The sequence below is a fragment of the Canis lupus genome, chromosome 8, assembly GCF_011100685.1.
Source record: "Canis lupus familiaris isolate Mischka breed German Shepherd chromosome 8, alternate assembly UU_Cfam_GSD_1.0, whole genome shotgun sequence".
In the NCBI taxonomy this organism is placed as follows: domain Eukaryota; kingdom Metazoa; phylum Chordata; class Mammalia; order Carnivora; family Canidae; genus Canis; species Canis lupus.
This window is the reverse complement of record NC_049229.1, coordinates 27,243,431-27,261,380: the sequence shown is the minus strand read 5'-3', so window position 1 is coordinate 27,261,380 and position 17,950 is coordinate 27,243,431. Positions and strand designations below refer to the sequence as shown.

General features: G+C 34.5%; 1 protein-coding gene across 5 annotated transcripts in view; it reads right to left on the bottom strand.

Annotated features, from left to right (window-relative positions):
* The window catches only part of ATL1 (atlastin GTPase 1), a 101,093-nt gene that overhangs the window by 23,473 nt on the left and 59,670 nt on the right, over positions 1-17,950 (bottom strand). For all 5 annotated transcript variants that reach the window (XM_038544675.1, XM_038544676.1, XM_038544673.1 and 2 more), the window contains exons 3-6: positions 8,834-9,081; positions 6,161-6,295; positions 5,591-5,695; positions 2,230-2,280 (exon numbers count right to left, since the gene is read on the bottom strand). In XM_038544675.1, the coding sequence (XP_038400603.1) occupies positions 2,230-2,280; positions 5,591-5,695; positions 6,161-6,295; positions 8,834-9,081 (539 nt within the window). The remainder of the gene's footprint in view (positions 1-2,229; positions 2,281-5,590; positions 5,696-6,160; positions 6,296-8,833; positions 9,082-17,950) is intronic.

The following is a 17,950-nucleotide window of genomic DNA, read 5'->3' as shown; positions in this document are numbered from 1 at the left end:
TTGTTGCCTGAGGAAATTTAATGGCACAACGGACTAAATTACTACAAAGGCATAAAGGTATTTGGCTGAAAAATACAATCAGATGTACTGCCTTCTCTTGTTTTTAATTGCTCCCAGTTGAGAGGCACCATATCAGTTTTTGTGTTGCCAGAAATGTAAGGTCTCAGAGAACAAAGACCTGAGGCAGTGACTGTGATTAGGCCTCTGTTGAGCAGTTCATCCAGACCAGCCCACTGGGTTTCCCCAGCTGTACACAGGAAATGCCACTTCATCCACAAGACTGACAAGCCAAAGTGGCTTCTCAGAGCCAAGGTGGAACACTGACACAGAGGATTCCCACCCCTTCCTCTTTAGGATAATTCCCACAGCACCACCCTGCCTCTCTTGCAGAAGCATCTAGGAAGCCAAGGGTAATTACTAAGCATCTGATTAGAGTGACTCAGTGAAAGTCTGGAATATCATGTCTAAAAGGCAGCTGGTCCAGTGATTAACACTCTGATTAGAAACATCTACTAACATAATTGGAATTCACAATCTTTTTCTGAGGAGGCTGAGGTGTTGTCATTTACAGGAAAAATTTTAAATGGTCTCAGAAAAAGTTTACTTACTCAATATCAAAGTCCAAAGTCAGCCTTCTTAAGGAATCCCTACACTGGTATTGAACAGTGTTATGCCATTAACTTGGAAAATAATTGGCTAGGTTATGACACAGGCCTGAAGAAGTAAATTGTACTTATTATAAGAAACAATTATTTAGTTTATTGCCTATTTGTCGTAAATGATCAGGGTGATATACTAGAAATATACGTGGGAACAATTCTCGATATGAACTCCAAATGCTATTTCCAACATTACAGGTTACCTTGCTTTATCATCCTTTGTTGTCTGTTAAATTTGTACATGGCCTTTATTGCCAAGATAGATTATATATTTAAAGCAAAATTTTCTATAAAATATGCAGAGGGAAGCTATCAGAGAAATAGATTTTGATATGTAACCAAAATAACATGCATTGAAAGGGAGCAGAAAGTGTTACAGAGATGTAAACTATCTTAAGGAAATATTTAATCTTTTACTTGAGATTTAAATGTTGCTTGGAGAGTGGAAGGAGCCCTAAGCCCAGGAGATGCCCAGATTTCTAGTCCCACTCTACCACCAATTACCCATATTTAGGCAAGTCATTTACTACTTTCAGCCAAATTTACCTCATCTGTAAAAATGAAAGGGAAATTAGGTGTCTACTGAAGTCTCTTTCAGATCTAAAGTAGAATTTTATGAATTATCATCAGGAAGCTCTTCACAGTTTTTTTTTAAAGATAGATTTATTTATTTACTTATTTACTTACTATTTATTTATTTATTTATTTATTTATTTATTTATTTATTTATTTATTTATTTATTATTTCATGATAGACCTAAAGAGAGAGAAAGAGAGGCAGAGGGAGAAGCAGGCTCCATGTCGGGAGCCTGATGTGGGACTCGATCCCGGGACTCCAGGATCGCGCCCTGGGCCAAAGGCAGGCGCCAAATTTCTGAGCCACCCAGGGATCCCCCAGCTCTTCATAGTTTTTAGGTATAAGTCCATAGGAAAAGAAGTCTGGCATACAACTGATATCAGACTATAATTATTAAATCTCTGACCATAAGCCTTCAACTTCAGGTTTTTTTTCTCTGCATTTTTGCTGTAACAATACTCTGAGGACAGCATATAGAACAGAAATGTTTATAAAATGTATTATTAAAGTACAGTTAACATACAATGTTATATTAGTTTCAGGTGTACAACACAGTGATTTGATGATCCTGTACATTATGCTATACTTACTATGATAAGCATAGTCACTGTCACCATACAACATTATTACAATATTAATGACTATATTCCCTATGGTGTACTTTTCACCTCTGTGAGTAACTTATTTTAAAACTAGATCAACTTCTCATTTTGGGCCATTTTTAAACCAAAGATTCTTTTCTCTACTCTAATTTGCCATATATTTTCACATATAGGGCCAATAGCAAGTAGCTTTACAGTAACAAAGAAGTATGAAAACTGAATCAGAAAGAACATAACCATACAGGGCTGAAACAAGAAGCCTGGAAATAGGACAACCTCCATTTGATTATGTTTTTAAATCTTTCTGTATTAAGTGTTCAAGTAGAAGGCCCAACAAAATACACCCTCAAAAGATTACCAAATATGTAAAAAAGAATATACATATTGTTACCTGGAGGTGCTGAAGATCATCCTCCTGGACATTCTGGGATAAGTTATATACCTTGATTAAGAAATAAAGTCAAAATGGTAAAATAAATAGCATAATCTGAAGCACACACTTTGTCATTCTTTATTTTTATAAATATTAATTTTCATAAAATCAAACTCTCTTACATGTATTTTATATAATGGTATTTATAAGATCTTGAAAGAGTAGTAAAGAAAGCTTGACAGACAATAAACAATGTACAATGTTCATAAAATTGTTCCAGAAATACAACAGCCACCTGCTCTGGAGATGGATATTAAAATTATTTATGAACCTAACTTAATAGTCAATAAAATAACCATTCTTATAAGCACACCAAAATAATAATCTAGATCTGAATAACCCATATGTAAATTTTGTCTTGAGATACCACCTCACACCAGTGAGAATGGGGAAAATTAACAAGGCAGGAAACAACAAATGTTGGAGAGGATGCGGAGAAAAGGGAACCCTCTTACACTGTTGGTGGGAATGTGAACTGGTGCAGCCACTCTGGAAAACTGTGTGGAGGTTCCTCAAACAGTTAAAAATATACCTGCCCTATGACCCAGCAATTGCACTGTTGGGGATTTACCCCAAAGATACAAATGCAATGAAACGCCGGGACACCTGCACCCCGATGTTTCTAGCAGCAATGGCCATGATAGCCAAACTGTGGAAGGAGCCTCGGTGTCCAACAAAAGATGAATGGATAAAGAAGATGTGGTTTATGTATACAATGGAATATTACTCAGCTATTAGAAATGACAAATACCCACCATTTGCTTCAACGTGGATGGAACTGGAGGGTATTATGCTGAGTGAAGTAAGTCAGTCGGAGAAGGACAAACATTATATGTTCTCATTCATTTGGGGAATATAAATAATAGTGAAAGGGAATATAAGGGAAGGGAGAAGAAATGTGTGGGAAATATCAGAAAGGGAGACAGAACGTAAAGACTGCTAACTCTGGGAAACGAACTAGGGGTGGTAGAAGGGGAGGAGGGCGGGGGGTGGGAGTGAATGGGTGACGGGCACTGGGTGTTATTCTGTATGTTAGTAAATTGAACACCAATAAAAAATAAATTAAAAAAAAAAAAAAAAAGAAAAACTACATTGACTTTTTCATAATTGACTAATTTAGTTAAGGCTAGGGGCACCTGGCTGGCTCAGTGGTTGAGCATCTGCTTTTGGCTCAGGTCATGATTCCAGGATCGAGTCCCGCATCGGGCTCCCCACAGGATTGAGTCCCTCTGCCTATGTCTCTTTCTCTCTCTGTGTGTCTCTCATAAATAAATAAATAAATAAATAAATAAATAAAATAAATAAATAAATAAATAAAATCTTCAAAAGAATTGTTAAGTCTATAGAAAGTTCTATCACATTGAAGTTAGGCTCTGAATATCATGCTCATATCCATATACACTACTGCTTCATGAACAGATCACAGCACTAAGATAACATTCTTTGTTTTTTTTGGGGAGGTAATTTCAAAAAAAGTTAAGGATTTTTATGTATTGACACAAAGAGTATACTTTGTGTACTTATTTAAATAACAGACTATTTCTCAGATAATAAAAAGTCATTACTAGGGACTTAAATTTTTCAGTGAAAATATTCAATACCTTCAGGTAAAATATATAAATATTAAAAAGGCAAAATCAATCTTGTCTTAATTGGCTTGCTTATACTGTTGATTATGAAGAAATTAGATTTTAAGTCAGTATTTTATTAAGATTTATTTATTTATTTATTTATGATAGACACACACACAGAGAGAGAGAGAGAGAGAGGCAGAGACACAGGAGGAGGCAGAAGCAGGCTCCATGCCGGGAGCCTGACATGGGACTTGATCCCAGGACTCCAGGATCGCGCCCTGGGCCAAAGGAAGGCACCAAACCGCTGAGCCACCCAGGGATCCCCTAAGCCAGTATTTTAAAGGCTCATTCAAGAGGTCTATTTTTAAAAGCTAGTCAAACACAGGTTACAATCATGACTTACATCTTAAAGCTTTTTTTAAAAAAAAATTCAGTTTTCCTTCTATCCACCCTCTTGTTGTTCTAACCACGTGAAACCCTTGTTGCTGGTTCACTAGCTTCATTCTCTGCTCATTTATAATTCCAGCCTTGACTTATTTATCCCAACCACTTTGCCTTCCCTACCTTTTTAAACTATCTTACCTCTCTCTAAATGTCCGTTTCTTGGCCACTGTTTCTTCTTGCTCTTTCTAATGAACAGAAAATATCTAAAAACTGTCTTAAAATCTTTCATGCTATATGTTTTATGGCTATAGTAAAACTCTGCAATGACTTTGAGGACAATTTGTAAAGCCTACAATAACCTCAAAAACAATACTTTAAAAAGACAAAGAAAAAAGGAAAGGAAGATAACTTTTTTTTTTTTAAAGATTGTATTTATTTATAGAACACAGAAGCAGGAGGAGGGGCAGAGGAAAGGAAGAAAGAGAATACCAAGTAGACGCCGCACTGAGCATAGAGCTTGCTTGGTGTGGGGCTTGATCCCAGGATCCTAAAATTATGACGTGAGCCCAAATCAAGAGTAAGAGGCTCAAATGACTGAGCCACCTAAGCACCCCAAAGATAAAAAATTTTGTAAGGCATTTCCTTACCTAAATGCTAAATGTATATTAAGTGTTTTATTAATTAATTAATTTATTTATTTATTTATTGTTAAGTGTTTTAAAAAGTTGGGAAAGCATCTATAAAGAAAAAAAGGAGGTGCCTCAGTGGCTCAGTTAGTTAAGCATCTGACTCTTGATTTCAGCTCAGGTCATAATCTCAGAGTCATGAGATTGAGAGCCTTGCATCAAGCTCTGTGCTGAGCATGAAGCCTGCTTGGGATCCTCTCTCTCCCTCTCCAACTCTCCCACTCATACATGCTCTCTCTCTCTAAAAAAAAGCTGGGAAAGCATATAAATGTTTTTATACTCAGAAATATTTCTACTGGCTGTATAAAATCACATTTATAAGTCTTGTTGAAACATAAAGGTAAATGTAACTTATAATAGGTAGTTTCATATCTATCTGCATATATTATAAGACAATATTATTGAGTTTGTTGTAGTCTTTAAACAGAAAAAATTATCAATAAGATAATACAAAATGTTCTGACTATAGGCAGTTTGAAAACTGATAAGAAATTAGATGACAGTTACCAAAACAATTCTACTCTTATGGAAATCATAAAAACTTGTATGCTAATTGAGGCAAATAACCTATTTACCATTTCTGTTGTCTTACTACCACATGTATATAGGAATACATATATTCATAAGTTTTAGTTAAAGAAACAACCATCAAAATGGATTTATCTTATTCCATACCTGTATTGAGCTGATCATTGTGCTGAGTGCAAATACTGTGGCTGAATCTCTCAAAGTTGACTGACTATCAAAGGTTCCCTGAGTATCCATCAATAGCACTGCAACCTGTAGGCAAGTAGAGTACATCATTGATATTTTATAGGACAGGTGTAGTGTTAGGGTTACTACAAAGTTAACACTGTAAGGACTAAAGCAAACCATGAACAATGGATACTTAATAGGTAATTTTTTTATATATGCCATGAATGCCACAGAAAATAAAAATATTAATTAGCTCAATACTATAATGATGAATTTTCACAGGTAATCCAATATAATAGGAATAGCATTGAAACAAAGTATAGATGTTAGCTTGCTGATCTGCCGTTCTACTGTCCCAATGATTCTGCCACCTTGATCAATAGAAAGAGAAACAGGAACACACAATAGGATGCTACCCACCCCACTTCCCTTTTAATCTTCATGTCAAATAGCCAAAATTAGTTTTCAAAAGATCATTTTTGAGGACCTTGAAAAGTGGTAGCTCTTGTAAGTGCAAACTCAATTTTCTTTATGAAGTTTGCATTATACCTTCTTGCCGTCAGGTTTATTGATAAGGAAGACTTCACTCCATATTTGGATTCCTGTGGTCTCTCGTTCAGACCCACCTCTCCATGAAAAACCAGTCAATGGTTCATTGTAATCTCCAACCCAGTCGACTGATTCCTATAAATTAAGAAATTTTGTGATATGGAATTGGATATGTGATATAGATTTTTCTACACAGCAATTCTGGTTTGTATCTGTCTCCAACTATAGTCAAAAGGAAACAACATATTCACATATATTGTGTTGATACAACTACTTTATTCATCTAAAATATTATTATTTATATATTTTATATATTTATTATATTTATTATTTATTAATATATTATTATAATATATTAATATATTTATATATTTATTATATTTAGACAAGCACCATCTACTATATTATATTGGAGGTCCTGGGAATACAAAGATATCATTCTAGACCAGAGAAGCTCACAACCTAATAAAAAAGACAGACATGCTAATAAACCATCATGTTGCAACATATGCATGCCAAAATGGCCATGTACATTAGGCATAGATAGCACAAGAAAGAAATAACTAACTCTTGGTCAGGAAAGACTTAATAGGAGAGGTGGTATTTGTGCTACAACTTGATGAATGTTTGGGAATTTTCCAGGTGAGCAAACTTGGAGTGGGCATTCTAGAAGCAAAGAAATAAAGACAGGAGAAAGGAAATTATGTCAGGATATACACAATAATATACACAAAAGTTTTGGTATTGGGGGTGGAGGGAGTGAATAGCAAGAGGAGAGGCACCTAGTAGTGCGCTTCAGAAAAACAAAAACAAAAACACAACAAATCTGTTACTTAAATCTGGCAAGTGCTATTTAACACAAGCAACATGACAAGTGTTATTGAGCATTTAATTTTCATGTTTATTTTACAGTTAAAACTATGAATAGCCTAAAACTTATAGTCCCAAAGAATGGAAACTAATACTAATACTAGTTTTGTTCACTTAATTTTCCCACCTGTGTTAAGTAGTATACTCCTGTGGATACACTACAAACAGAGAATGACAAGATTTCTCTTTGGTTTCAAAGCCTAAAGTATTTTGGTAGTGCTATTCCTGATTTGTTTGAACTGAAGCTAGAGATAGAAGATATTAAAGTTAATTTTACAAAACTATTAAAAAAAACCCAACTATAAAAGATCAATCCCAGGGGTGCCCGGTGGCTCAGTCAGTTAAGCATCTGCCTTCAGCTCAGGTCATGATCCTGGGGTCCTGGGATGGAGCCCCAGGTTGGGCTCCCTGTTCGAGGTGAGCCTGGTCCTCCCTTTCCTCCTTGCTTATGCTCTCTTGCTATCTCTCTCAAATAAACAAATAAAATATTTTTATAAAAAAGATCAATCCCAAATGAATAATTATGGTATAAAAACATAACACAAAGTTTCTCTGCCTCCACATCCACATTTGCAACAGAACTGCTATGGGTAAAAGGATGAAAAAAAAAATTACTGGTATGCTCTCCATGCCCAATCTTCTGTTCCTCAACTCTGATCTCCCTATACCCTTCTACTTTTGGTTTATCCTAGATCCCTTAAAGTGTCATTTCTGTGCCCCATTGGTGTCAAATGTTATGACACTGCTGGTTGCCTCTGGGGGTGGGCTAAGATGAGAATCGAGTGGGAAAACATAAGAGAGAACTTCCTGGGGTAACAGCAAGATATACTTGATAGATTTGGGCCCATTTGGCCTATGCATTTTCAAAAAATAATAATAATAAGCAATGTACACCCAAGATTTGTGTATGTAACTGTAATGCAAATTTTATAACAAAAGAAAAAAACCAAGTACTGAAATACATGATAATGATGTATATTGTAATATTCATGAGGAAGTGTACCAATCTCAGCAATTTACTTTGAAATGAATAAAAAAATAAGATGCAATGATGGCTATAAAGAGGGAAGAACAGCTGGAGACACATGTGATAAAGCAAGAATATCAATGTTAATGGTAAAATCTAGGTAGTTAATACCTAGGTGTTCACTGTAAAATTCTTTTAACTTTGCTGCATGCTTGAAAAATGTCATAATAAAAAAAAGAAAAATGTCATAATAAATGCCATGGGAAAATGATTATGATAAAAAAGCTATGATAGAAGTTATTTGACACATTTTAAACATTCTAATGTGTAAGATTGATAATCATATCACTATGCCATGTCTCTTTCTAAAAGAATAAACATGTTTTTTTTTTTTTAAGATTTTATTTTTATTTATTCATAAGAGACACACACACACACACAGAGAGAGAGGCAGAGACATAGGCAGAGGGAGAAGTATGCTCCATGCAGAAGCCTGATGTGGGACTCGATCCCGGGACTCTGGGATCACGACCTGAGCCAAAGGCAGACGCTCAACCACTGAGCCACCCAGGCAACCCAAGAATAAAAATATGTTATATTTTACGGGAAATGTGGCAAAGTGACTTCAGATAAAAGTGGCCTATATAGTGTTTGGTGTCCAAAGCACAGAAGGTCGAATGGTTATACATTTTTTTTTTATACCACCGCATTTTTAAACTAGTTCATATTTAGGGTATATAACAAATGTAAGTGGAAATACTGAGCACTACTAAATAAAAACACAAAGTGACAAAAGCACAGAAACAAGAAAACATTTTAAAGCACTTCTTACATACCTGGTTGTACATGTATCTCAACATGAAGTCCATCAGGAATGATTTTCCTTTTCTGAATGCTCCAGCAACAGATACAGCAACAACCTCCTTGTCCCTGACAGCCTCCGAGAGAAGAATCCGATTTAGTGCAGTTTCATCTAACTCAAAGGAATGGTCATCTTTGACAATGAGGACTTGTACTGGTCCTGCCTTTTTCACTGGCTCCTCCTCTTCTGAGCTCCATTCATATGTCTTTTCTGAAAACCCACCTATTGAATAAAATAGCAATTTATTCAGCTAATCATCTCAAAATACCAAGAAATGTAAAATACCTCTCAATTCTCAAATATCTGAAACAGAGGCACAGTGGAATTAGAAATGCTCATTTTATTTATTTATTTTTAAATATTTTATTTATTTGTGAAAAATACAGAGGGAGAAGCAGGCTCCCTGCAGGGAACCTAATGTGGGACTTGATCCCAGGGCCCTGGGACCACGACCCAACCCAAAGGCAGACACTCAACCACTGAGCCACCCAGGTGCCCCTGAAATGCTCATTTTAACGACACGCTGATGTCATTAAATGTCTCAGGAAGATTTATGTCTCAGAAAAACTTCTATCTGGTCTTTCCAATTCTGTGACCAAATCAAATGGAATTTTATTCTCAAGAAAGCTTCAAGTGAGGGCAAAGATCTCTGTTTGCAGAGAGAGAAAGAAAATCAAAGCCGAAGATTCTACTTTTGGAGTACAGGAATAAAATAACTTCAGTTCATAATTTCTTTATCCCCTAGAAATAAGTTTACTTAGTCACATAAAGGATCCTTGCAACAGTTTTTAAAGCTGAACATACACAGGAGGAAATACATACAGGAACTCAGAATCACATATTTCTGAAATCGGAATAAATTTTTACAACACCTAGTTCAGCTCCCTTCAATACACGCATGCCATCTACAAATTCTAGATTCTTAAATGTCTCATTTTAAATTATGCCTCATAGCAATGGAATCTACAGATAATTAAATTGGGTAGGCCAGGTTATGGGCAACCTTCAAATCCATAGCAAAGAGGTCTAGACATAATTCATTTTAAAAAAAGGACACTTTTGAAAGTTATTTTGTGTGAAGATCTTATATAAAAGCTACGTGACCCTGGAAAATTACTAAACCCCTCAGTTCTTCAGCTGTAAAATGTAAACTATTAATAGCACCTATTAATAGGGTTGTTGGAAAGATTAAGGGAGCCACTATAGAGTGGCTATAGAGCCACTGTAGAGTGCTGAGATCAGTGCTTGGCACATAGTTTACTCATAAAGGTTAGCTATTCATCACCGCCATTACCATCACAGACCAAAGTAAGTATTCCTATAAGAAGTTTCTGCTGATTTTTCCAGAAATCTGTGTGTGTACATGTTTTCAGAGTTATTATATATCTGATAAAGGGTTAATATCCAAAATACATAAAGAACTGATACAACTAAACAGCAAAAAAACCAAACAATCCAATTAAAAAGTGGATAGAGGATATGAGAAGACTTTTTTATAACAGAAGACATGCAAATGGCCAACAGACACATGAAAAGATGCTCAATATCATTAATCATCAAAAGAAATGCAAATCAAAACCAAACAGATATCACCTCACACCTTTTAGAATGGCCATTATCAAAAAGACAATAAACAACAAGTGCTAGCTAGGACTTAGAGAAAAAGGAATCCTTGTGCACTGTTGATGAGAATGTAAATTGGTGAAACCACTATGGAAAATAGTATGGAAAAAATTAAAAATAAAACGACTATATGATCCAGCAATCTCACTTCTGGGTACTTATCTGAAGAAAATGAAAAGATTAACTCAAAAAGATATTTGAACCCTTATGTTCATTATAGAATTATTTACAATAGCCAAGATATAGAAACAACCTAAGAACAACCTAAGTGTCCATTGATGAATTAAGGGATAAAGAAATTATTATGTATATGTGTGTGCCTGTGTATGTACACAGCCACACATACAGATGATGTGTGTGGCTGTGACTATTACTTATCCATAAAAAATATGAAAACTTTCCATTTGTGACAACATAGATGGACCTCAAGGGCATTGTGCTAGGTGAAATAAATCAGAGAAAGACAAATATTGTATTGTCTTTTATATGTGGAATTAAAAAAAATAGAAACAAAACAAGCTTATAGGTACAGAGAACAGTTGGTACTTGCCAGAATTGGGGGAGGGGAGTTGAGGGTGGGAGACACAGGTAGAGAGGGTCAAAAGGTAAAAACAAAAATATAAACAAATCTTGTTCTCTTGTCTAGTCTTTTTTGAAACTTTGATGCTTAGTTTTTTCATATGTAAGATGGAAAAAAGTTTTCTATTTAATTGGCAGAAATGTCAGTTTTGACTTTTACAATTAATTCTTAAGATACAAGAATTTTAGAACCCTAAATTTTGGCATTTATGGTATATTACAAAACAACTTCAATGTGTCAAGTGACACAATCTTATATCTACTGCCTTTGTGATGTAACTTTGTAAGATCCTCCCACTTTGACTTTGGGGTCAGCCATGTGATTTGCTTTAGCAGACATGACACAGCAGAGGCTTAGAAAAGCACTTGTGTTTTTCCATTTTGCTCTTTCACTTGTGCCATTCACCATGTGAATATTCCCAGGCTAGTCTGCTGCAGGATGAGAGACACTTGCAGCAAAGGCAAACAGCCCAGTCCCAACCAAGCCCCATAGCAAACCAACCCTAAGCCATGTGAGGGACCTCAGCCAAGATCAACAGTTGCCTAACAACTATTTCAACATGTGTGATCAATAAATGCTTACTGTTCTATGCCCCTGAGGTTTTGTGGTTATTGAGCAGCATAACAGGCAATAAACTACTTACTGGTTCAGCCTACAACACTCCTTCCTTTAGAAGGGCCGAACAGTGTAGTGGTGAAAAACACAGGCTCTGGAACCAGAGTGCTGAGATTTGAACAAAGGCTTTCCCATTTTTTTTGGCTGAGTAACCTTCAGCAAGTTTAATCTCTCTGTGACTACCTCATAAGGTTGCTATGAATTAATAAATTCACATAACACATTTAGAACAGTGGCTGGCACATCGTAAATGCTATTAGTATTATTATAGATTTAGGAAACGAAAGCCAAAGATGTAACTGACTTTGCCCAAGAAAAGGATATGGAATTTCTATATCAAGCAATCTACCATGGATTGTGTAACTATTTATTTAGTTTTTTTTAATATTCCAGGAAGGTATTCATTATTATCTGTATTTTTGACACATGAGGAAATTAAGAATTGGGTTAAGTAACTTTTCCAAGAGCACGCCCACTAGTAAGGGGTAGATACGAGTTCACATAGTAACTGTCAATTTGAGATTAGATCCCAGGTATCTAAACTTTAATCCCAGGCCTTTCCACTATAACATTCTGTCTCCTTAGCGGAAATCAAATAACTCTTACAGACCACATAAATGGGCTCATTTGCTTTGTACCAAAAAACACAAAGTCAAAACATATACCAATTAATTTTTCAGATCAAATATATGACCTAGCCTCAAATCAACCCTTAATAGTATTGTGAACAAAACTGGGCTCTTAAATAACTTTTCATTTAAATCTTTGAAAATATATTTAAATAAACATCCTCCATTATGTCTGCAGCTATACCTTGGAAATACTGTGGATTCAGTTCCAGACCACCACCATAAAGTAGGTCATATGAGTTTTTTGGTTTCCCAGTGCATATAAAAGTTATATTTATATAACACTGAAGTTTATTAAGTGTGCAATAGTATTATGTCTAAAACCCACAAAATATATACCTTAATTTAAAACTATTTTATTGCTAAAAATGCTAACCATAATCTGAGCTTTCAGCAAGTTGTAATCTTTTTTGCTGGAGGGTCTTGCCTTGATATTGGTGGCTGCTGACTGATCAGGGTGATGGGTGCTGAAGTCTGGGATGAATACGGCAATTTCCTAAAATAAGACAACTAATGATGTTTGCTGCATTGATTAACTCTCCCTTTTGTGAATGTTTCTCTGTAGCATACTTGCTGTTTGACAGCATTTTATCCACACAGAACTTTCAAAATTGGAGTCAATCCTCTCAAACTCTCCTGCTGTTTTATCAACTAAATTTATGTCATATTCTAAATCCTCTGTTGTCATTTCCACAGTTTTCACAGCATCTTCACCAGGGGTTGATTCCACTTGAAGAAACCACTTTTTTTGCTCATCTGTAAGAATCAACTCTTCGTTCATTTAAGTTTTATCCTGATATTGCAGCAGTTCAGTCCCATCTTCAAGCCCCACTTCTAATTTTAGCTCTCTCCTTGTTTCCATCACATTTGCAGTTACTCCCTCCACTGAAGTCTTGAACTCCTCACAGTCATCAAACTACAAAGTTTGAAATACTGCAACAATTACTAAAATGTGACCCAGACACAAAGCAAGCAAATGCTGTTGGAAAAGTGGTGCCTACACAGACTTGCTCAACACAGGGTTGACACAAACCTTCAATTTGTTAAAACTGCAGTATCTGTGAAGTGCAATAAAATAAAGTGCAACAAAATGAGGTATGCTTTGTACTTAAGAAGTCTTACAGCTAGAGAAAAATAAGGCAATCATATATCTTAGCATAATTTTAAATTAGACTTCAGATCACACATATATATATGATTGTACAACATTGTTACCTATATCTCTCTCTCTATATTGCTGTTCATCTTGAAGACAGTACTATTAAAATATTGCAAATCTAATATATAATTTCAGTTTTTCATTAGTGAAGACAGACATACACCAATACTTTCTGAACAACAGTACAAAGCATCTGAACACAACAGGACAATTGTTTATAGCCATAGATGATAGTTGTTCTCTCAGTAGTTAAGAAAAATTGATTTTATATCCAAAGGATGATAGCTTCCATATTGCCTTATCTCTATGCTGGAGTCAGAAAATCTTTGTGTAAATCTCAGCCTCACAACTTAAACATAAGAAGCTGTGGAAACTATTTAACCTCCCAAGACTCACTACCATCTATCTGAATAATGAGATTATTTTTTTAAAGATTTTATTCATTTCTTTGACAAAGAATGAGAGAGAGCACAAGCAGAGGCAGCAGCACGCAGAGGGAGAAGCAGGCTCCCCAAAGAGCAGGGAGTCTGACCTGAACCAAAGGCAGACTCTTAGCTAGCTGAGCCACCCATGGGCTCCTGAAAAATGAGATTAAAAATGGTACCTATATCAGAAAAGTTTTGTGACAATTAAATAATGTTCTTTAAATGAAAACCAAAGACCCTGACAAATAGTACATGCTTAATAATGATCTCTAATACTATTACTATTATTATTATTATTTTAAAAAGATTTTATTTATTTATTCATGAGAGACAGAGAGAGAGAGAGGCAGATACACAGGAGGAGGGAGAAGCAGGCTCCATGCAGGAAGCCTGATGTGGGACTCGATCCTGGGACTCCAGGATCATGCCCTGAGTCGAAGGCAGGCACTTAACCCCTGAGCCACCCAGGCATCCCACTAATAATATTATTATTAATAGTGACTTTTATTAATGCTATTATTTATTATCTTTTCATAGTTTATTCCACTACTACCTACCAACCTAACTTCAGCCTCAGCACAAAGGTCTTTTTTTTTGAGGATGGCAAATATATATTTTCTTTGATTAAACTCTTTGCCTATCATGTTTAGGATCTGAGTACATAACTGATATGAATGAGGGATCTGGGCTAAACACTATTTTGGACAGAAAAATATCTTCCGAGATGAAAACTATATCACCACTTTCTACAGACTGAAATAATTGTCTAAGATTGTTTACATCAAACTACATGTATGTAACAGGTGCTCTGAATGGAATTTCTGAGTTGTAATGTTTTCAAATATTCAACTTTACAGTACTTAACAATTTTGTTAAGTGATTGTACCATTTTTTATTCCCCACCCACTCCTTTCAATTTCTTAGGCATCCTATTGATCCATATCCTTTCCAACATCTGGTTTTGTCTGACTTCTTAATTGTCAGTGGCAAAGGTGCAAAATGAGTGAGTGAGTTGGGGAATGCCTGGATGGCTCAGCAGTTAAGCTCTGCTTTGGTCTCAGGGCGTGATCCTGGAGTTCAGGGATCAAGTCCCACATTGGCTCCCTGAGGGGAGCCTGCTTCTCCCTCCGCCTATGTCTCTGCCTCTCTCTTTCTGTGTGTTTCTAATGAATAAATAAAAATAAAATCTTAAAAATACTCCAAAATGAGTGAGTGGTATCTCATTATGGTCTTGATACATATTTCTCTAAATGCTAATGAGGTGAACACATGCCTTTTGCTCATTTTTCTATTCGGTGTGTCTTTTTCTCAGTGATTTACAGTGGTTCTTTATATATTTTGAATGCTAGTCCTTTGTTAGTTATTTGCATGGCAAAAATCTCCCAGTTTAGAGCTTACCTGTTTATTTTCCTTAAACTGTTATTGGTGAAAAGTATTCTTAATTTTAATGTAATAGATTTTATTAATAATTTATTTTATGAATAGCACTTTGTATATTATGTTTAGGAAATTATTCCTTATACAAGAGGTGAAGATGTTTATATACATTCTTCTAGTTTTTAAGTTTTTCTTTTTGATATTTAAGTTCTTAATCTGCAAGAAGTGACTATTTGTATAAGGTATGAGATAGAAATCAAATTTGATTTTTTCAACGAGTAACAAAATTTTCATAATTCTATCAAAGCCTCCTTTCTCAAGTAATCTGTCATGTGATCTTTGTCATAAATAAGAATACATATGCATACATGTATACATATGCATAAATATATACACATATACATTTATACACATATACACACATAATGACTATTTCTGATCTCTCAAGTCTGATCAAATCAATAATTTGTCTACATCAACATCAATTTGATTAAGATAATCAAAACAAATTTTTGATATTAAAACAATTTTTTTTCTGTAAGATTTTATTTATTCATTTTAGAGAGCAAGAGTGCATGGAGCAGGGAGGGGCAGAGGAAGAGAAAGAGTCTCAAGCAGACTCTGTGCTAAGCGTGGAGCCAGAAATGGAGCTTGATCTCATGACCCTGAGATCATAACCCTGAGATCACAACCTGAGAACAGGACCTGAGATCACAACCTGAGCTGAAACTAAGAATTGGATGCTTAACCGACTGTGCCACCCAGGTGTCCCTCAAAACAGCTTTTTAAAAAAAGTCATTATATATAGTATGACCATATTTCTCTAATTATTATCAGTCTTAGCTATTTTGACTCTTTCCATATAACTATGGGAATCAATGTTAGTTGAATTTTTTGAAGCTATATTAAATTTATGGATCAATTTGGAAGGAATCAATACTGTTATATTGTCTTCTAACACATAAACATGGGTTTATTCATGTTTATTCCAACATCTACATCTACAACCAACCCATAAACATGGGATATCTCTCTTGATTCTCTTCAATAAAGTTTTTATAATTTGGGGTGCTGGGGAAAGTAGGTTTGTTACATTTATTGCTAGGTATGTTAGTTTTTGTTGCTAATTATAACTGGCTTCATTGTTGTTTTTAATTATGTTTTATAGCTGTTGCTTGGGTAAAGAAATGTAACTGACTTTAATAGATTAGCCTCATACTGAAACACTTATTAAACTACTATTCCAATAAATAAATAAATAAATAAATAAACAAACTACTATTCCCTATAAATTCTGAGTAGATACTTTTGGATTTCATTAGTGTAGAAACAGAAATAAGTTTTACAAATAATAAGTTTTATTTCACCTTTTTTATCTTTACGTATTTCTTTTTCTTGTATCATTGGACATTCAGTACAATGTTGAATAGCAGAAGTGATAGTGGACATGACTTCTGATTTTAGTGAGCAAAACCTGATTTTAGTGAGACTGCTTCTAATATTTGAGTTCATAGTTTGGTTTGGTTTGGTAGATACACTTTATCCTATCATATTAAGGAACTTCTCTACTGGCTTACTATGAGTTTTCAAAAATCATAAATGGGAAATGAATTTTATCAAGTCTTTTCGGTATCTGTTGAAATGATCACCTGGTTTTCTACCTCTATTCTGTTAATGTAGTAATACATTTTTACATTTTTGTCAAACCTAATATTTTCAGTGCATAATATCTTATTTGTATACTGTTAATTCAGTTTGCTAAAGTCTTACTTAGGAATTATGCATCTATATTCACCAGTGAACTGAGTCTATCGTTTTCCTTTCTCATTTTGTCTTTGGCTAGTTTAATATTCAAAGTTATATTAGCTTTATAGAATTAATTAGAAGTCTCCCTATCTTCAAAAAGAGTTTGTAACAAAAAATTAAGGTGAACAGTTCTTTGAAATTTTGATAGATCTTGCCTATAAAACTGATGATTTTTAACTGTTATCTTAATTTCATTAACATTTATGATGCAATAGTTATGTTAGTACTAATAAAGTTTTATATTTCTTCTTGAGAAATTTTTTGGTACATTTATCTTTCTAGGAATTTTTCTCTATTGCCCAAAATTTCAGACAAAAAGTCAGTAAAGATGTAGAACATTTAAACAGTATCATTAGCCAAACTGACCAAGTTGACATCTAATAATTGCAAAACCATATACTCTTAAAAGTTCATATGGGATATTTACCAAATAGACTATATACTGGTTCATATATCAGATCTCAGTTCATTTCAAATTTTTAAAATATTGCAAAAAATATGTTCTCTGACAATAGAGAAATTAAACTGGAAATAAATAACAAGTACATATTTAGAAAATTCCTAAATACTTTGAAATTAAGCACTAAATTTCTAAATAACCTATGGATAAAAGAAAATATAATAGAAATTAGTAAACCAAATAATCTAATAAATCTGATCCATTCATCAGCAATACCATACACTATCTTAGTCAAAATAGCTTTATGAAAAGTCATCATAGTAGGACAAGCCCATCCCATCTTCTAATTATTATCAGTTATAGCTATTTTGACTCCTTCTCTATAAATATTAGAATCAGTAGGTTGGAGTACAGTATCTTATTTATACAGAAATTGTGAAAATATAACAGAAACTTGCTTAGAGGAAATTTATACCT